Consider the following 17,114-nt stretch of genomic DNA (forward strand, 5'->3'; position numbering starts at 1 on the left):
ACATCAAAGAGAATTTTCATTTTTTTTTTCTGCAAATTACTAGCAAAATGCACAGATCTAAACTTGCCACAAAGTCCAGAAAAGCACATTTTATAAAGATAATTTTGTCAATGGCAAATATTTTTTCCAATCATACTAATGGACATTACCTCTGTCACCATAGAGCTGGATGCCATGGTGGATGTTGGTGAGGCTTGCAGCGTGTAAGAGCTGACAGATGCTCCGCTGTCACTTCTCTCCACGTCGCGTTTACTGGTCGACTCGCTGGATTCTGTGCTCATGTCTGCACAAATACCACTCTCTGAAATTTGAAAAAAGAATGTTAAAAAAACTTCACTTTTTTCCCCTAGGAATGTACAAAACTACCTCAAGAAAATATCTGTACATTTATTACTGTTTTAAAAGTCACAGAAGTTGTTTGAGTATCTCCGTGCAAAAGGACACTAATCAATTTTTACTTTTGAATCCGTGGCACCATGATAAATCATTGCAGATATGGGTTAGCATTTCATGTAGAAAATCATCATTTTTACCTAAAGTGTCTTCTGGTGGGATTGTTTCAAAGGTGCTAACTATTTTAATATCAACAGATGCTTAAAACATTCAAAACATAACCAGATCTGTCCCTCACCTACTGAACACAGTGTATAAGACCTGCAGGGTTTGGAGAAGTCATCTTCACCCTGCTCATACAGAGTCACATTGAGTGTACCAAACATGTTGCCTTGGTAACTGGACTGACCGCTACTGGACGATGACGTGCTACTGACTGAGATAATGGAATGTGGACGTTTGTTGCCGTTTTTTAGATGGTCAAATGAAGAAACGGCTATTGAATTCCTGGTGCGAGCTGGAAAATTAAAAGTAAAAATAATGATAATTTGAATAGATATGAACTCAAATAATAAGAAAAGAAATATGTTAATTCTCAGTTAATCAAAGAAATTGGAGGTTATTTGGTTGTGCTTGACGTCAAACAGTTGCCTTTAAATTAGATATAAGTAACCCTGACAATTAGTCCAAATTTAGATTTTTTATTTTTTTACCGGACTAATTTATGTAATTTAATGACATAAGCAAACAGCAGAAAAATGAAATCTGTTTTATGACTGACAAAAAGTATTCTAACATGGCAAAAATGTTGTGTGGAACTTGGACGATGGCTTACGTTTATTCCCCATGGAAATGTTTACCAGCCTGTCACTGATGTTGTCTTCACTCTGCTTCAAGTCAATACATGGCTTACTGCCAATTCCCATTGATGTCATTTCTGCTTGGCGCAGTTCTGAAGGAGAAAGGTTATTATAAATTTATACATATTGTAATTACTTTACTTTGCTACATTGTTCAGTTTCTTTTATTGTACCCCAAAATGCATTGTTCTTTTTCTGACATTATAAGCAACAGAAAACATTTCATTGATATGGGTTTATTAAAATGTTTACTATAAACAAAAATAATTGTTTTACTACCAACCTCTATTTCTGATGGCCTGTCTCCAGAGAATGCGAGAGATGTCACGCACCCAGGCATTTTTCGAATCAGAGGATGCAGCTTGCAGGACATAAGTGTCGCCATGATTCAGTTTGCGAAACCAGATCTCGAACCTGTAGCCACTGTCTCCCACGTTCTCTGTCATCCCAATGTCTGTTGTCTGAGGGGGCAAAATGGATGACTTTTGATTAGTTTTGATAAACTTAACACATAAATACAAAGTGCATAAATTTCAGAAATATTATTAGTTATCTAACTTTAAATGAGTCAATGAAAATATTCAAAAATTGCACATTCAAGAAAACTTCAAATAATTTAACCATCTTTTGATCTGACCTGCTACAGAATACTTTTACATCTTGGATGAATAATGATAGTACTTCAAACAAATAAACTTCTACTTCAAATAAACCACAACTGAAATAGAAAAAAATCTCACCTTGATACTGCTCTTATAAATGTAAGCATCATGACCAAAGGCACTTCTCTTGGTCTTACTGAATAGTATCAGATCCTCAAACAGAAACACATGACGCACTGATTTCCGTCGACCCTGCCAGACAAGGAAGCTCTCTTGACGAAGCAGACGACCTTGTTCAGGAAGGTTGACATCACATCCTATAATGGCGTCCATGGCAAGGAGATCATTTCCATGACGAAGTTGGAACTTCACCATTTCCTCAGCAGCCTGCAGAAAAAAATGGTGTGTGACTGATAAATGTGATGTTTCTGACCTGAGAATAAATACACACATTTCCTTTGTTTTGGAGAAAAAAATCAAAATAGGAGCTTCTTCTAACTTATAAAGCAACACATCTGATTAAACAAACAGCTAGGCAATTTAAAATTATGATACTATTGCTGAATTTTAAATCAACAACATTCTCTGTCATACTTTTCACAAAAGACCTTTTGAAAAAGCCAGCCATCCCAAGAAGTAAACATTTGTTCTTAATCAAAAATGGCACTCTACCTTTAGATCCTGGTACTCTGGCTCCGTCTCTGGGCACTCCTTGATGATCTGTTTGAGCAGAAGGGCATACTTCCCCATCCTCTGGACTGGCTTTAACAAGTAGCTTCCCAGGTCCATTCTGTCCCCTAGCTCCACTTGCTTAGCCTGGGGAACACAAAATATATGTCCAATAATATTATAATAGTTTGAGGATGGTCGTAACAGAATGTGTCAGTTCAAAGAGATGAAGAGCTAGATTTTTGGATGAAAAGTACTTGACTAGACTGTGTGATGGTTGAAAAGATCTAAGATAGATTTTCTTTAAATGAGAATTTTACAGTGGGACAATCTTTTCAAATTCATTGTGTTTTCATACCAATATCAGATTTGCTTTAAAGAAGATTATAATGGTCTGGTGCTAAATTTGTTTGATGACATGAATGAAACAAAATTTCTGGTAAAAAAAAACTAAAATTGGTTAGTATTACTCATCACTGCCATGAGGCATGGCTGCATCAGAGCACAACATCTATAGAAACAATTTTTCCCCAACTAGTATCTATCTCCTCCTGTTATCACTTGCTGAAATTATTTTTCATTCAAAGTTGTTCCTTACCCGAAAGAACCTGCTGCCATAGTCCTGCATTAAGGCATCAGACTTGGGTTTGTTTTTATTGTACAAGGCATACAGGTAAAACTGAGGTTCCTGAAAAATAACCAGCAAAAATTTATACATAAAATTTCAATTACTAAACACAAGGTAGTGGTTTCCAGTGGTAGTTAATTCAAGTTCGTATTTGTGCCAGGAAAATAAAATCATGTTCTGAAAATAATTATTTTATAAGAAATATTACATAATATAAATTGTCAAAGATGGGGAAAGCTCCTTACATGTTGTAGAAAGAATTGGCACACTTGGAATGGAGACCCTTCACTCTGCTCCAGTTCTTGGAGAAAATATTGGCTGTGGAACTGGTAGATCTTCTCAATATTGCCGAAGATGAGGTTGCGTTTGCCCCTCAGCGCCTGAGGCACGTCATCCCGCTCCAGCTCCGGAATGTAGTTTTGGATCACATATTTGAGGGACTGGACATAGTCCCGCTCCGTCTGGACCATCTCACGCATGACAAGGTTCAATGTTCTGAAGTCACAGGTGGAATATTGTTAAACAAATTGAAAGCATTTCAAGAAGTAAATATTTATTTTATTGTACCCTTCCTTCACAAAATTATTCAACGTGTAAGTCATTTCAAGTTTATGCTTTCTCTAATGCCTTCATTAACAGATTCTATCCAAAATTTATTAAAATAAAAAAAAAAAAATCAAAACTGCAGAGTGTAAAGCCTAGAGTAATTATAGTAAAAAAATTCCTTACACATACACAAAATTTTTGTAGGTAGTACTTAAATAAGTTCATTCAAGTGTTGTAAAAAGGTATTTTGGCATTTTGTGCATTATTTTGAGTCTCTGAAACTTAAAAAGGCCAAATAATAGAAAATGTGAGACATTCAACAATATTAAGCTATTGCTGTATTTGTGTGTATTCTATGATAAATCAGCACCTACCGTCTGCTCTTGATCTCCGCCTCTGTCAGCCTGAGATCAGACATGGAGCTGTGATGGGGTTTACTGATGAGATGTGTGTTCACAGGAACTGGGGACCAGCTCTCCTTACGGGGCTCTGTCACCTGGGGTTCCTCTTCTTCTGGTAGACTACATAACAAAGACATCAAAACTCAATGTCAAATTGGACTCTCTGTTAGTTGGTGGCTACATTCAGACCACAAATAGTTGCCATGAATATTCAGAATCAAATTCAACTTTCCTCTTCATTTTGGTCACTTATGGAAATCAATTGAACAAGCTTGTATCACCTGACTCCATGAATGTTGAACAGAATACATGGGAAATTCATGTTACTCAACAGTACATTTCACAAGGTAAGAGTCACAATTCTAGGAAAACACAATTTTAATGACACTGGAAAAAAACATATATGCCTGTACATGCCTAGCCTAGTTACTCACCTAGGTAAGCTGTCAGAACTCCCTGTAATTAGACTGATGGATTTCCCTTGCCTCTTCTCTAGCAAACTATCAGCCTGCCTCCTCTCCACAATTGGCGCCATCTGCTGGACACACTGCGGAGATAATGAGGATGATGACGCTGACGTTGACATTGAAGAGTTAGCACCACCTAAGTTTGTGAATAGAGGCATACTGTGTGTTTTTATCATTTTTCTAAGAGGCTTCAAAATCCTGTCTTTTTTGTTCATTGACACCGTGGTTGAGGATGATGTTGTTGTGGATTCGGAAGAGATGCTTGCGGAATCCACATCATCTTTGGTAAGGTTTTCCCGTGAGCGTGGTCTGGGAATGGACGTCACCACCCTGTGTGACATATCCTCAGTGATGAGTCCTTCGTTAAAGAGTTGCTCCTCATATTCAGAGAGATTCATTCCAATGCTGTCCCTGTACGTGGGAGGGGAAACCCCGAACATTTGAACACTGTTTCTGCTCCCTGGCTGCATCAGCTGAGAGGAGGGCATTCCTGCATACGACCTCCGCCGAATATGCGCCAAAGATTGCTGCTGACTAACAGGCGTACTTGAAGATTTTGGCAACCACACTTTATTATTATCTACACCGTCTGATGCATGACTATATCTCCGTCTCATCTGTGGTGTTTCTGGCATCACCAAGGGCTTTCTCCCTTCACTGTCTTTTTTCATTTGAGTTACAATTAACTGATCCTTGGCTTTACATAGTGTAAGCTGGCGTACCCGTAATAACTCCCCGGTCTCTAAACACCGAGACCGTGCCACTTTGCACTGTTCTTGGAGTTTCTCGTTTTTGAGCCTAACGGCTAAGTCTTGCATCTTATCAAAGGTGTCTCCCCCTATAGGGGGGTGGTTCTTTAGGTATGATGCTAAACTGGTGCTCAATGTTTCAAGGCCTTCAATGGTGTTGCAAGTGTCCATTTTCATGCTGGCAACATATTTCATGGCTTCCAATGCCCATTCATAAGCCTGTGGAAAGAAAGAGCGTACATTAAATTCTTGTCTGGCATCTTATTTTCTGCTAAATCGAGATAATTTGTTGCATCATTTTAGCAATATTGTGCATAATGCTTGGCAAATTTAAACCAAAAAACCCAAAATTATGACATCAAAACAAATTTGCAGCTGCAATGTAAACTACCACAGAAGACTTAAAGCACAAGACTCGTTTCATTCAAGCTGTGAGCGAATGAACCTCAAAAATTTCAATATAACAGGCTCCAGCTGTTGTTGAACAGACAGTCAAGCAGATCTCCTGTACTGGTAGTTTTCTGCCAAATGACATGGAGCTACATGTGTACCTGACATTGCTCAAGTTCTACACATTCATAACTACCAGAAAATTTAGACATCTCCATGTTGTGATGCAACAAACCTGTCACAAACATCTGCTCCATGTAACTGTCTAGATTTTTAATAAAGCTGCTCTCCGTGTTCTAAAAGTTTTCATTGAAACAGCTGCCACATCAAAATGACGTAGACAACTGCATGCCTGTATCTGCCTACATGCACACATAACTGTCACTGACTCACAGTCATTTCAAAGCTGGGTTTGTGAACAGCTGCCACAGCGGCCATTAAACTATGACCTTGGGATCACTTTCTACACATGACAGGCGTCTGCTGCAAAATGTCGGACTCTTCAGAAAGCAAATAATTTTTTTTTGAAACACAAGTTTACTGACAAGAAAAGATATGGTTCCAAAACATACTCATAAGAGAAAAAAAATGACCAAACTCTTTCATAACGCTTTAACTTGTATTTCTACTGTATTGCTATTTTCAAAAGAGGCCAAAGCAGAGGTTTACATTAGTTAACACTTAAGAGTATTACTATTAATCAAATTTATAAGTTGTGCACTTTGTGCTGAAAATCCACTTAGTTCATCCAATGTCTAATCTTGTTTGGCAAAAATAAAATGGCTTACTTAAAGTTGGGTGGTGGTCGTGGAGTTGGAGGAAAAGAATGTAAATTGGGTTAACTAACAATATCATGTTACTTTTTTTCCTTTGTTAAGCTATTCAACTTGTCAATGGATCTTAAATAATATATGTATTTTTCATATTTTGATGATTTCATCAAAGATTAACTTTTGTTCAACTTTCTCATCAGTAAGTGCATGTCTTTATGAAAGCACTGTTTAATTTCTTTTGCTAAATGCACAAATTTGAAGTATTTCTGTTAATGTTAAAACTATACAAATGGATGAAGAAAATTTGCTTTGCCCCCCCCCCTCCCCCCGCAATTAAAAAACAATACGTAAATGAATAAATAAATAAAAAAGAAAGCACTCTCACCTTATCCAAGAGATGATAACACTGGGACTGATCCTCAATCCTCTCCCGCGTCTCTTCCACGCGACTAGTAAAGTGATGAATGTGTCTCTTCAATGTGCGTGCAACCTCACGAATACCCGTGTGCTCTTTGAAGGACTCGGACTCTGCAAGCAGACTGGCTTCTTCTATCAAGTCTTGGCACTTCTCCAACTTAGTCTGGAGGTTGACAGAAAATATAAATATAATTTAGAAATTCATCAAATTTGGATGAAAACATATGATTGCAATACAACTCAAAAAGTAATACATGTTTAGTTTCAAGAGTACATTTTTACCACCAAACATACAAGTTTGAATCTAATTATGTTTCAAGGAATCCAATTTCCCTCCAAAATTGAACACTGGAAGCAGACGGCAAAAGACATCACCACCAGAGGGCAGGCCAGTTATAGGTCACATGTCATTTCTCTGACAGCCAATCTTGAGCAGACATTCTTGCTAGCCATTAGCAACCCACTGTGTCCCTGATAGCCCACAGTTTAAAGTCTGGTCACTCCAACTGTGAGGACTCTGTCCACAGTAAAACAATCACAAAACACCAAGCAAAGATAAACAGTCATAATTGGATTTCAGTCCATTAGCTAAGCCAAACTATGCTTTCACATACACGTTTTGCAGAGTACTCAAAATGCCTTTTTGGGCACATTTTAAAGAATATGTCAGCTGTCCATTAAAGAATTTTTAGACTATTATGGATATATGACAATATAAAATTATCAAAATGCACTAAGTTACAAAAAGATTTTCTTCAGTATGAAAAATATCCTTTTTTAATGTAAAACCTACTTCATTGGGAACAGTTTCTTTTCAATATATCAATAACAGATTTGCAAAAAAATTACAGTAACCCACCTAAGCAGACGTGACAACCCTCACTGCTCACTCACTAAGGTTAAAATAGCTGGAATGTGCTCACAACAAAGACCTGAACTTTGCATCCTCATTTCCACCAAAAAAATTTGTATATTGTTACACCATGTTCCTTAAACTATCAGAAGTACTGAAGTGTTTCTAGGCATTACCTTCTGTTTCCACAGCAACCATGAGGTTGGGCCACTTTGTTGGTTAAAAAAACTCTGTTATCTGTCATAAACAATGCTGAGAGGCTTCCATTTAAATGGTCCTGGCAGATGAAAAATTTCTAATGGATTTTCTTGTTTTAAATTACAAAAACAATGTTTTGGTCTGAACTCTTTGTCCTAAATGTTCTTAAGCAATCCCATCCCAGTTCAGGTCTTGAAACGGTATGAAAATATATCTGACTAAGTAAACTTTTTCTTCTACTGCCTAAGGAAATGACAAATTTAACTTAACCATACCAAAGGTACTGAAAAAAGAAAATTTCACCAGAGAAAACTAAACAAGGATATCATGAGGAAAATGTTCAAGTATTTCCTCCTCCTCTTTCTCTCTCCACATCCTGACACAATAAAAATGACAGGACATCCTTCTTTCAATCTTCTGCGTTTCTCAAAACTATTGCTCAACTTTATAAGCATCAAATCCAGCATGCACAACAAATTTTTTCAGGATTCTTAAAAAAAATTCCTAATTTAAACTGTTTGCAGAGAATCTGCCTTTGCTAAGCAACCAACATAAACATGGGTAATAAAGTAAGAGGATTCAGTACTATAACTGACACAAGCAACATCAGCTGTCTCTTAATCTCATACTCTACTAAAATCAACATTTTTCCCCCTCGAATACAATTTCCACTGAGAGAGAATTATCACATAAAGTTACTCAAGCCATATTACTTGTACCTTTGTCAGTTTATCTTTGTCCACTGTAAATTTAAACTGTCTGAGATGATACCCTGCCATGTTTACCATTTCCAACATGTCTGCCAGCACGACATTACACACGAACTTCCACTGAGGTCTTCTATGAAAATCCTGTCAAGATGGCTGGCCTCTATGTCTGACCCTGTCATGTTTTTAGGGCTCACATCTGCCGTTTTCAAATTCTAGGCGACACAATGTCAAAATCTGTTGAAGATGTGTTGCCCTGACATTATCATCTCATTCCAGTGTGAAAAAAGGTTGGCCTTCTGCTGTTTCAATTGAAGAGTTTGAAAAATTTAGCTCTGTAATTCCTATCCAAATATCTTCTCCTTTTTTTTAAAATCCTCTGTTGTGTACAGCTTACGACCAGGTTATACTTAGCTCCAACATTCTTGGAAATGAACTTTTTTTTTTTTTTGCAATAAGTCCCAATTTCAAGTAAAAATCTGCCAAAATCCACCCCTAATCTTAAACCAATAGCATGGAATACTTAATGCAGTTCTACATTTTTTCATCCAAAAGCTTTAAGTCCCAAAATTCCAGAAAACATTTGGTAAATCCAATTTTCATGAAATACCCAAGCTTAGACTGAGCACTCCTTAAACTAGGTCCTCTCTCACAATGCAATATGTTTGAAGGTGCTATCACATTGTTAAGTCAACACATAGACACCAAACTTGGAGATCTGTCAAATACCACAGCAGACTTCAATGACTTCAGGTATGTACCTCTTTTTTGTTTTCGGAAGTCCAATGATCTGCTACCTAACTGAGCATTGGCTAGGTTTCGAATTCAAAGAATACCCAGCATGCACGGCATCTGCAAATGTCTTTGCAGTAAAGGTACTTTCCGTGCTTTAGCACTGTATGGGCCCTTCCATTCTGTATTCAGGAGGTTAATGGGAACTGTACATTTGTCCAGACCTATTTTAACTTGACCTTTATACAATTCAACATTAACATCTGACCATTAAACCTATGTCTTAAGCCCTTACAATATTTTATATTGTTTTGGTACAGAATCTAGATGACATTTATAGCTATTCATTCTCAAAGATCCCTCCATACCTCCTCCAGTCTTAATATTTCAATGGACCAACCAAAATTGTAAAACATGGTTGATTATCCCCAAAAATATCCCTGATAGGACGAGAATACCCCTGCCTTCCAATAATAAAAACAACCAAAATACTCCACCTCTTTAACCAGCAGTTTTACCAGAAGGGAAAGACATAAAATCTGGATGCTACTGACCTTTCCTAAGGACAACCGCAAATTTTAGAAGTACGAAAAAGCTGACAGTGAAAAAACAAATCTCTTTCTGGATTCATCCTACGATTTTTTGTTTGCATTAGATAGTTGTCTAGAATTACATTTTGCTTTGCCAAATTATCAATTTAAAGCAACAGCACAGACAACTAGGGGTAAAACTACTCCATATGTTTACATTCTTCACCCCAAAGCAAATCACTTTTTAATTAAGGCATCAATTAAAATAGTCAATGACCCCATTTCCAGAGATTAGATCGATCTACTTTAGATCGACCTAACTCCCTGGGGGTTCACGCTAAATAGCTGTCAGCCGAGCGGACACCAAAGTTAATTACCCCCTTACAGCTTGTAGTAGGCGGGACGGACATTTAAGCCGGATTATCTGACAGTAATCTAGTGAGACTCCCCACGGGGATAGATCGATCTAAAAGCTCTGGGAATACAGCCATAGTCTGAGCTACCCCAAACTGTAAACTAAAAGCATCAGTATTCCTACCATTGCTGCAAAGTATCCCTTCTCAAATTCCTTCTGCTGCTTTCTTAAAGCCTTCAGGTTGTCACCCACTGTGCTGTGTTCCTGGATCAGAGCCTCTCCGTCTTTTCTCAGCCATGCTATCATCTGAATATGAACATATTACATGGTTAGAAATTAAGTTTTTTATATATGGTCCTGTATTTTCTATATTTATTGGGCACCTTTTAAATGGCCATAACAGTTTTGTCATAGTCAATGTTTCTTGTCAGCGAAATATAAAGTGGCATATCCTGTAGTCAAAAGTTCTTCATAATATTGTCTGTTTCCGTTCTTGTCAGGTTGAAATGTGAATGAAACAGGAATTTTGCAATATTTTAATTAAAGATATTTTTCATGATTGGGGTTTCTCCTTGAATTTGCTCATTGTTGGCAAAATAGATGAATAAAGAGACCAAAGTTAAAAATCAAGCTGTTCAGATGTTTCTTTTTTCTAAATTTGCAGCACGTCTTGAAAGATATAAAAAATGTTTTTGTACCTTTGCAGACTGTTCCTCAAACTCTCGGAGCTGCAAGCACTGCTCTAACCTCTGCACTCTGGTGGATGCTAGCTTGGTCAGTCTGGCCATGCATTCGTGAACCTCTGTGTATACACCATTCACCAGGTCCATAGCATCCCTGTAAGAACAAGTATGTGTCATAAATAGCAGTGGTTATCAACACTTGTCTAAATGCAAAATAAAAGATAAATAAATAAATAAATAAATAAATAAATAAATAAATAAATAAATAAATTCATCGGTAAATATGCAAAAAAAAAACATAATAAAATTAAAACATAAATAAGGATTAGTTCCACTACTACCTCAAATCTCCAAAGCAATTTAAAAAACAAAAATAAAAGTGACACCTTTCTACTAGTTTAAATTGTCAGCAAAGTAATTAACTAACCAAGTGAACAATTTCCTCACCTGTAGTCCTGACTGTGTCCAAGTGTAGGCTCCAGCTTGTTCATGAGTCCCAATATGGCCGTCCCCTCATTCTGCAGGCTGATCAACCTTGCGTCTTCAAATGCCTTCCGCACATACTGTTCGTGTCTTTCGATGACCTTCTTTGTATCGACAGATGTCTGCGGCATCCCTGTTATAGAGGTCATCTCACGCATGATGGCCAGAAGAAACTTGGCTGCACTGTGACAGTTGGACAAAAATGGCTCCAGTTGCTGGAAGGTAAAAGTAGCAGACATGCATGTTAATATTGGGAGACAGTGAAAATAATTATATCAAATTGGAGAAAAAGATACCTATACATGGTACAAAAGACAAGTTGGTAAAAAAATGCATGTTCTCTACCCTCCGGGTAGCAACTTGGGCCGTACAGTGACTGCGTACCATACATATTAATCATGTGCCTATTTGCAAAATTTTCAAATTTCTCCCTGAAGCAAAAGAATTTACACAAAAATATCACTTAAATTAATAGTTTAAATTCCAAACCATTTTCAGGGTGACAAGGGCCTCTCATTTTGAAAAGAAAAGTCAATTGGGTTCATCGGTACAGATAAATTTTCTCCGGAGGCATGCATTGCACTGCCTACCACTTCCCTCTAACACCATGTCCAGTGACTGCATATCAATCATATATACCCATGTGCAAATTATTTAACCTAGTTCCTCCCTGCAGCGGAACTGTTAACACAAAAATCACCAAAATTAATAGTTTAAATTCCACACCATTTTCTGGGCAATAAATATATCTTACATCCAAAAGAAAAGTCAACTGAGTTCATCGGTACACAAAGATAACATTTTCTCGGAGGGCGTGGATGACACTGACCCCCGCCCCCTCTTAACCCACAGAGTTATCACCACTTGGTCCTAGTTGACCGGTAATTAGTCATCTCTTGACCCTCAGGTAGCTCAGGATGACCATTATTTCTTTCAAAAACTTCAAACAAAGGAATGATGTCAGGATGACCACTACTTCTTCCAAAAACTTCAAACAAAGGAATGATGAAGTTTTTTCCCTAAACACTCGTCCAGGTTCTAATTCGAAATTACACTGTTAAACATAGGGATGAAATTATATATTTTGTTTTTTTCCTAACAGCACAAGTCTATTAATGAAACAAAATCATTATCTACAGCATTTCTTTCACAAAATTCAAAGAAGAGATGGGACATTCTGTGGTATTTGTGTCCTGGACATAAAATTTAAAGCAAATTTAAACTAACATGTACTTTATTAAAAAATACATGGTTCCCAGTCAGGCTAACATATGAATATGTAATAAATATGCCTTCAATCTATTTTGTTCTTCTATCCATTTCCATAATATCATAAATGCTTCTGATGTAAATCAACCTAAAAATATGTTTTTGAAGTACATCTTTTAAGGAAATGCACATTTCTTGTTTAACTTGTGGACTAGTTGTCATAAACTTAGTAGGCATGAGTGCTATCAGGATATGCACTATTAAGCTTGCAATATCACCTAAATCTACATCCTTTGAATAGAATACTAACCAACCACTTGTTTGTTCAAAAAGCAAAATTTGAAAAAGCAAAATTTACCTCAAAATTACAATAATTTCTTCACCACAACAGCTCAAATCAGAGGAACTAACACTCTGTAATTCACCAGTCTTCAATCCAACATTAGACAAGAGGGAAGCAGTTATTGCAATCTTATCATTCCTTGTCTGAAAACTCGGTCTTTTCCCCCTATGAGCTCACCGGCATCCTGTCTATCCCATTTACTGTCATAGATTGACTCTTCTCCCCCATCTCTCACGGAATCAACGGACCGAATGATGATAAATTACGATATGGACGCAAACGCCATAAACCTGTGTTTTAACAGTACAGGTTTGCAGAGATGGTCACCAGCGTTCATCAATCACCTCTCCAATCAAAATGGGGATGTGACGTCAAAGTCACAGACCCTTACATAACCCTTCCTTTCTACTGTGATGTACAGCCCTGGTTACTAAGTGAAAATTTAGAATGTCCTTACTGAGCTAGATCATTAGAAATATTAAGGTTTTACAAGTGATCATAACTTATGGGGACAAAAAACATTATATAAATTGATATCCTTTTTATAATCCTTTTTTACATCATAGTATACTACAGATCTTCACTTCAAATCACTGTTCAAATCTGACGCCTCTCTGAATACAGAACTTCAACAATCAGGCACTAACATCAGTGCAAGTCTCTCCTACCACAACTTCCACATATGACTGCACCACAAACTTTAGGAGTCTCAGGGAATTAAAACGTACTCATAAAAAAATGACCCGTTCCAGGAGCGAAACTGTGTGAACAGAACATCTTCAATGTTCCATACCCAAATGACCCCATCAAGCCCCTTATTGTGGACATAACAGTAATGGCAGGCTTGGGTGACACTATCAATTGTTCACTAATGACAGTACCGTCCTATGGATTATTGTCCGTCACAGGACAATCAATGACAGTTGTTGGCTAATGGTGATGCAGTTCCACCCTTAATATGCACATGTATGTGACACCTAATTGTCCCTTCCTATGCCTGTTGTAAGTCAGATTATGTAAGTTCCTGTGCTATTTGAAAGCACTTAGTTTTTGAACCCAGTCACCCTTTTCCAATCTTTTCTGCTCCCCTGTGTTCAGGTCCATGCTTGCTATAAATATTGTCTTATTTTAACAACAAGTACAAGCTTTATGAACCCCTGGATCCCAAAAAACAATGAAAAAACCTGACAGAGTTACGCTAAATAAAAAATTTATCATTTATTTTTTTTTAAGAGGTGGGGTAGGCATCAGTAGCCATCTTGTCCACATTGATATTTGTAGATTTAAAAAAAAATAATCATCACATCCAAAACTTACCATTCTAAAAGTAATCCAATCTTCGTGATTGTAGGAAAAGTAGCCACCTAACTCTATCGGCAGTTGCCTCTTCTCCACAAACCGACACAACAGGTCTTGACTGGATACCAGATCCAACTGGAATAATAATAATAATTGCATCATTATTTCTGAAAATTATACTTCACTCAAATCATTATCAAGTAATTAAATTAAAAAGTTCAATTTCTAAAATTTTCCTCTCAAAAGACTAACTACCATCACTTCATCAGCACCATGTCCAGTGGCAACAGCCCAATGTGTGATTGTGTTTTATCAAGTTATATCTGCCTTATCTATCACTTACATATGTCAGAATTCAGAATTTTCTCTTGCATGAGGGTAAATTTGAGAAGAACAATGATCTTATCTATCAACAATTGTTCCTTGTATCCTGTGGTCTTCTCTAATGGTTTCTTTATTTTTCAACATGATAGGATCGAAATGAACTGATTTTTTTTTTTTTTTTTGTTAAATCATATCTAATCTTATCCAACATCAAGTTTCGGTTAATTGTGAATATTCATTCTGTCTTTCATTAAATATTTCCATCATTAATATTTTTTAAGTGGACCTTTTAGTAATTACAATGCTGCGGTGTTTAACAAAAAGTTACACTTTGCTCCCCCCACCCCACACCCTTTAAAAATATTGGGTTTTAAGCTCAAATTTTTGCTTTGACTTCTTAAATGAGAAAAGGCCCTGGGCTCCTTTTGTGCAGAGGCCCACAATATAAGAATGTCCTGTTCATCGCGATTACAGTTTCCTTTATCTTTATTACTGTTCCTGATCTTAACCCACACAACTCCAGAACTGCACCAAAATCACTGATGATCTCAGCAGATACAGGGAACACACTGGTACTTATGGTACTCCATAGGAAGGTGCATTTCATCAGGGTTTTTTCTATTGTTTAGAATTACTTTTCTATTCAATGGACTCTTTTATCAGTTCCTTTTCTGCCTTTTACTAATGAGGTGATTATTTTGCTGGTTCTACATGATAATTCAAATGGAAGCACCATCTTTCTTTCTTAAATACATTTGAATTACATATCACATTTTAATTCATATAATTTTTTCCTTTAGCAACATCTTAAAGTGACAAATATCCTATAATTCATTTATGAACATGGTACATTACAATTTTTGCATTTATGTATTGTGGTCCATCCAATACTCAGTGCACTGTACTTACAAAGAGAAAACTACTTTTACAAGGTGTAAAACCAATAATTATATAACAAGACACCTTATAAAAACACAAATCTTTCAATCCTATCAAAAGATTTCTAGCTGATAAACAAATATTCAGATGTTCAGCATATGTACAAAACCTCAAAATGATCACAAGCACAAGTGATAAGTTGGTATTTGACTTCAGGCTCAACGATGCATGTTTGGAATACTAAGATGACTGCTGATAAATTACAAGCATTTTTCCTCTATTTTCTAACAAAAATTATAGACCAAGAAGAAAGGTGTAAACAAATAATTTTTCTGAGTTTAAATTTTTTTAAAATCACAGGAGAGTCCATTGGCCAATCTAAAATTATATGAAATATTAGGGTAATGATGATAAAATATATGAAAATATTCAATATGCTCAATTATACTCCACTAAGTTATCATATTTTACAGTATCACAAGATGTAAGAATTGATGTATCTCTGATATTGACTTGACATATAATCTAATTTAAAATACTTTTCTATATATTCTTGTCAAATAGCACATTATTATGATAACTTAATTCAAAATCCCTAAAAGAATTTCAAGCCAAATAAATAACTAAAAGCCATCAGAAATGGTTAGTCTAGGGATGAGGGTGACAGGCCACTCTATAATAAATTATAACAGATTGCTGACATCTCAATGTGATCATTCACTGGCATCAATTGTCCTCTCTAACACTGGTCTCCACCCATTCAATTCATTTTCTCTCTCTTTTTTTTTATGCTTCATAATTCTTTACTTCCTTACGCTCCTCACAAAATGAAGTATGCTCAACTGATATTGCTGCTGGCCTGTTATACCTTTCATCATCAGGTTCAGTTGAGAATGTTGATTTTCTTTTATATAGCAACTCGAGAGCACTAAGAGAGCACAGGCCTTTGCCAAAGGGAAATATAAATTATAATCAATTTTAATAATTCTTTAATATATAACAGGAAATCCAGATTCAGTTGAAACTGTAATCTCTTCTTTCCATTCTGAAAAACTGTCTGTCCTCAGAATTTCATCAAGATTTGTGAAAAACTTATTTGGTAACTTTTCCACCTAAAAACAAACAAACCCTAAGAAAACAACTTCTTCACTGGTTGAGTTAAATATTCTTATTCCAGTGTATTCTCCAACTCCATGTCTTACCTTGAAGCCTATCTCTGGTCTTAGTGCGGGGGAGTTGAGTAAAATTCCCTGCGCTGCGGAGTCGACCAGAATGTGTATGATGTAAATGGACCCTGGGATGTGAACCTGAAACAGGTGGAAAAGAATTGGTAACAACTGGACATCAAGATTATTGTCATCAATCAAAGCAAAAAATCTCATATAAAATGCTAAAGAAAATACTCCATTTTTTCCAACCTTACAACTGCACCTTCATACTAAAGTTATACATTTGAGCTGAATTCTATTACATTCACTGACAAATGATCAACACATGCAATTCTCTCCTTTTTGAAAAATTGAAACAAAATATTTGAGTCAATGGCAAATATGATTCAGTAAGTGGTAAACAGAAAAGAAAGTTTTTTCTATTTGTCTTAAAAAAAAAAAAAACTGTTCCAAGATGTTTTTTTTTTTTTTTTTTTTTGCTTTTAATACAGTCCTAGCTGATGCTTGGAATAAAC

At 36.3% G+C, this 17,114-nt stretch overlaps 1 protein-coding gene across 11 annotated transcripts in view; it reads right to left on the minus strand.

The window, feature by feature from the left end:
* Positions 1–17,114, minus strand: part of LOC106177989 (puratrophin-1) — a 103,979-nt gene that overhangs the window by 1,468 nt on the left and 85,397 nt on the right. For all 11 annotated transcript variants that reach the window (XM_087011729.1, XM_013560954.3, XM_013560955.2 and 8 more), the window contains 16 exons: positions 16,633–16,737; positions 14,246–14,362; positions 11,341–11,591; positions 10,909–11,047; positions 10,394–10,516; positions 6,804–6,998; positions 4,474–5,474; positions 4,013–4,159; positions 3,338–3,587; positions 3,063–3,152; positions 2,468–2,611; positions 1,934–2,182; positions 1,477–1,654; positions 1,169–1,285; positions 632–850; positions 150–301 (listed from right to left, as the gene is read on the minus strand). In XM_087011729.1, the coding sequence (XP_086867855.1) occupies positions 150–301; positions 632–850; positions 1,169–1,285; positions 1,477–1,654; positions 1,934–2,182; positions 2,468–2,611; positions 3,063–3,152; positions 3,338–3,587; positions 4,013–4,159; positions 4,474–5,474; positions 6,804–6,998; positions 10,394–10,516; positions 10,909–11,047; positions 11,341–11,591; positions 14,246–14,362; positions 16,633–16,737 (3,477 nt within the window). The remainder of the gene's footprint in view (positions 1–149; positions 302–631; positions 851–1,168; positions 1,286–1,476; positions 1,655–1,933; positions 2,183–2,467; positions 2,612–3,062; positions 3,153–3,337; positions 3,588–4,012; positions 4,160–4,473; positions 5,475–6,803; positions 6,999–10,393; positions 10,517–10,908; positions 11,048–11,340; positions 11,592–14,245; positions 14,363–16,632; positions 16,738–17,114) is intronic.

Source organism: Lingula anatina, chromosome 4, assembly GCF_051362555.1.
Source record: "Lingula anatina isolate TDL-2025a chromosome 4, LinAna3.0, whole genome shotgun sequence".
NCBI lineage: Eukaryota > Metazoa > Brachiopoda > Lingulata > Lingulida > Lingulidae > Lingula > Lingula anatina.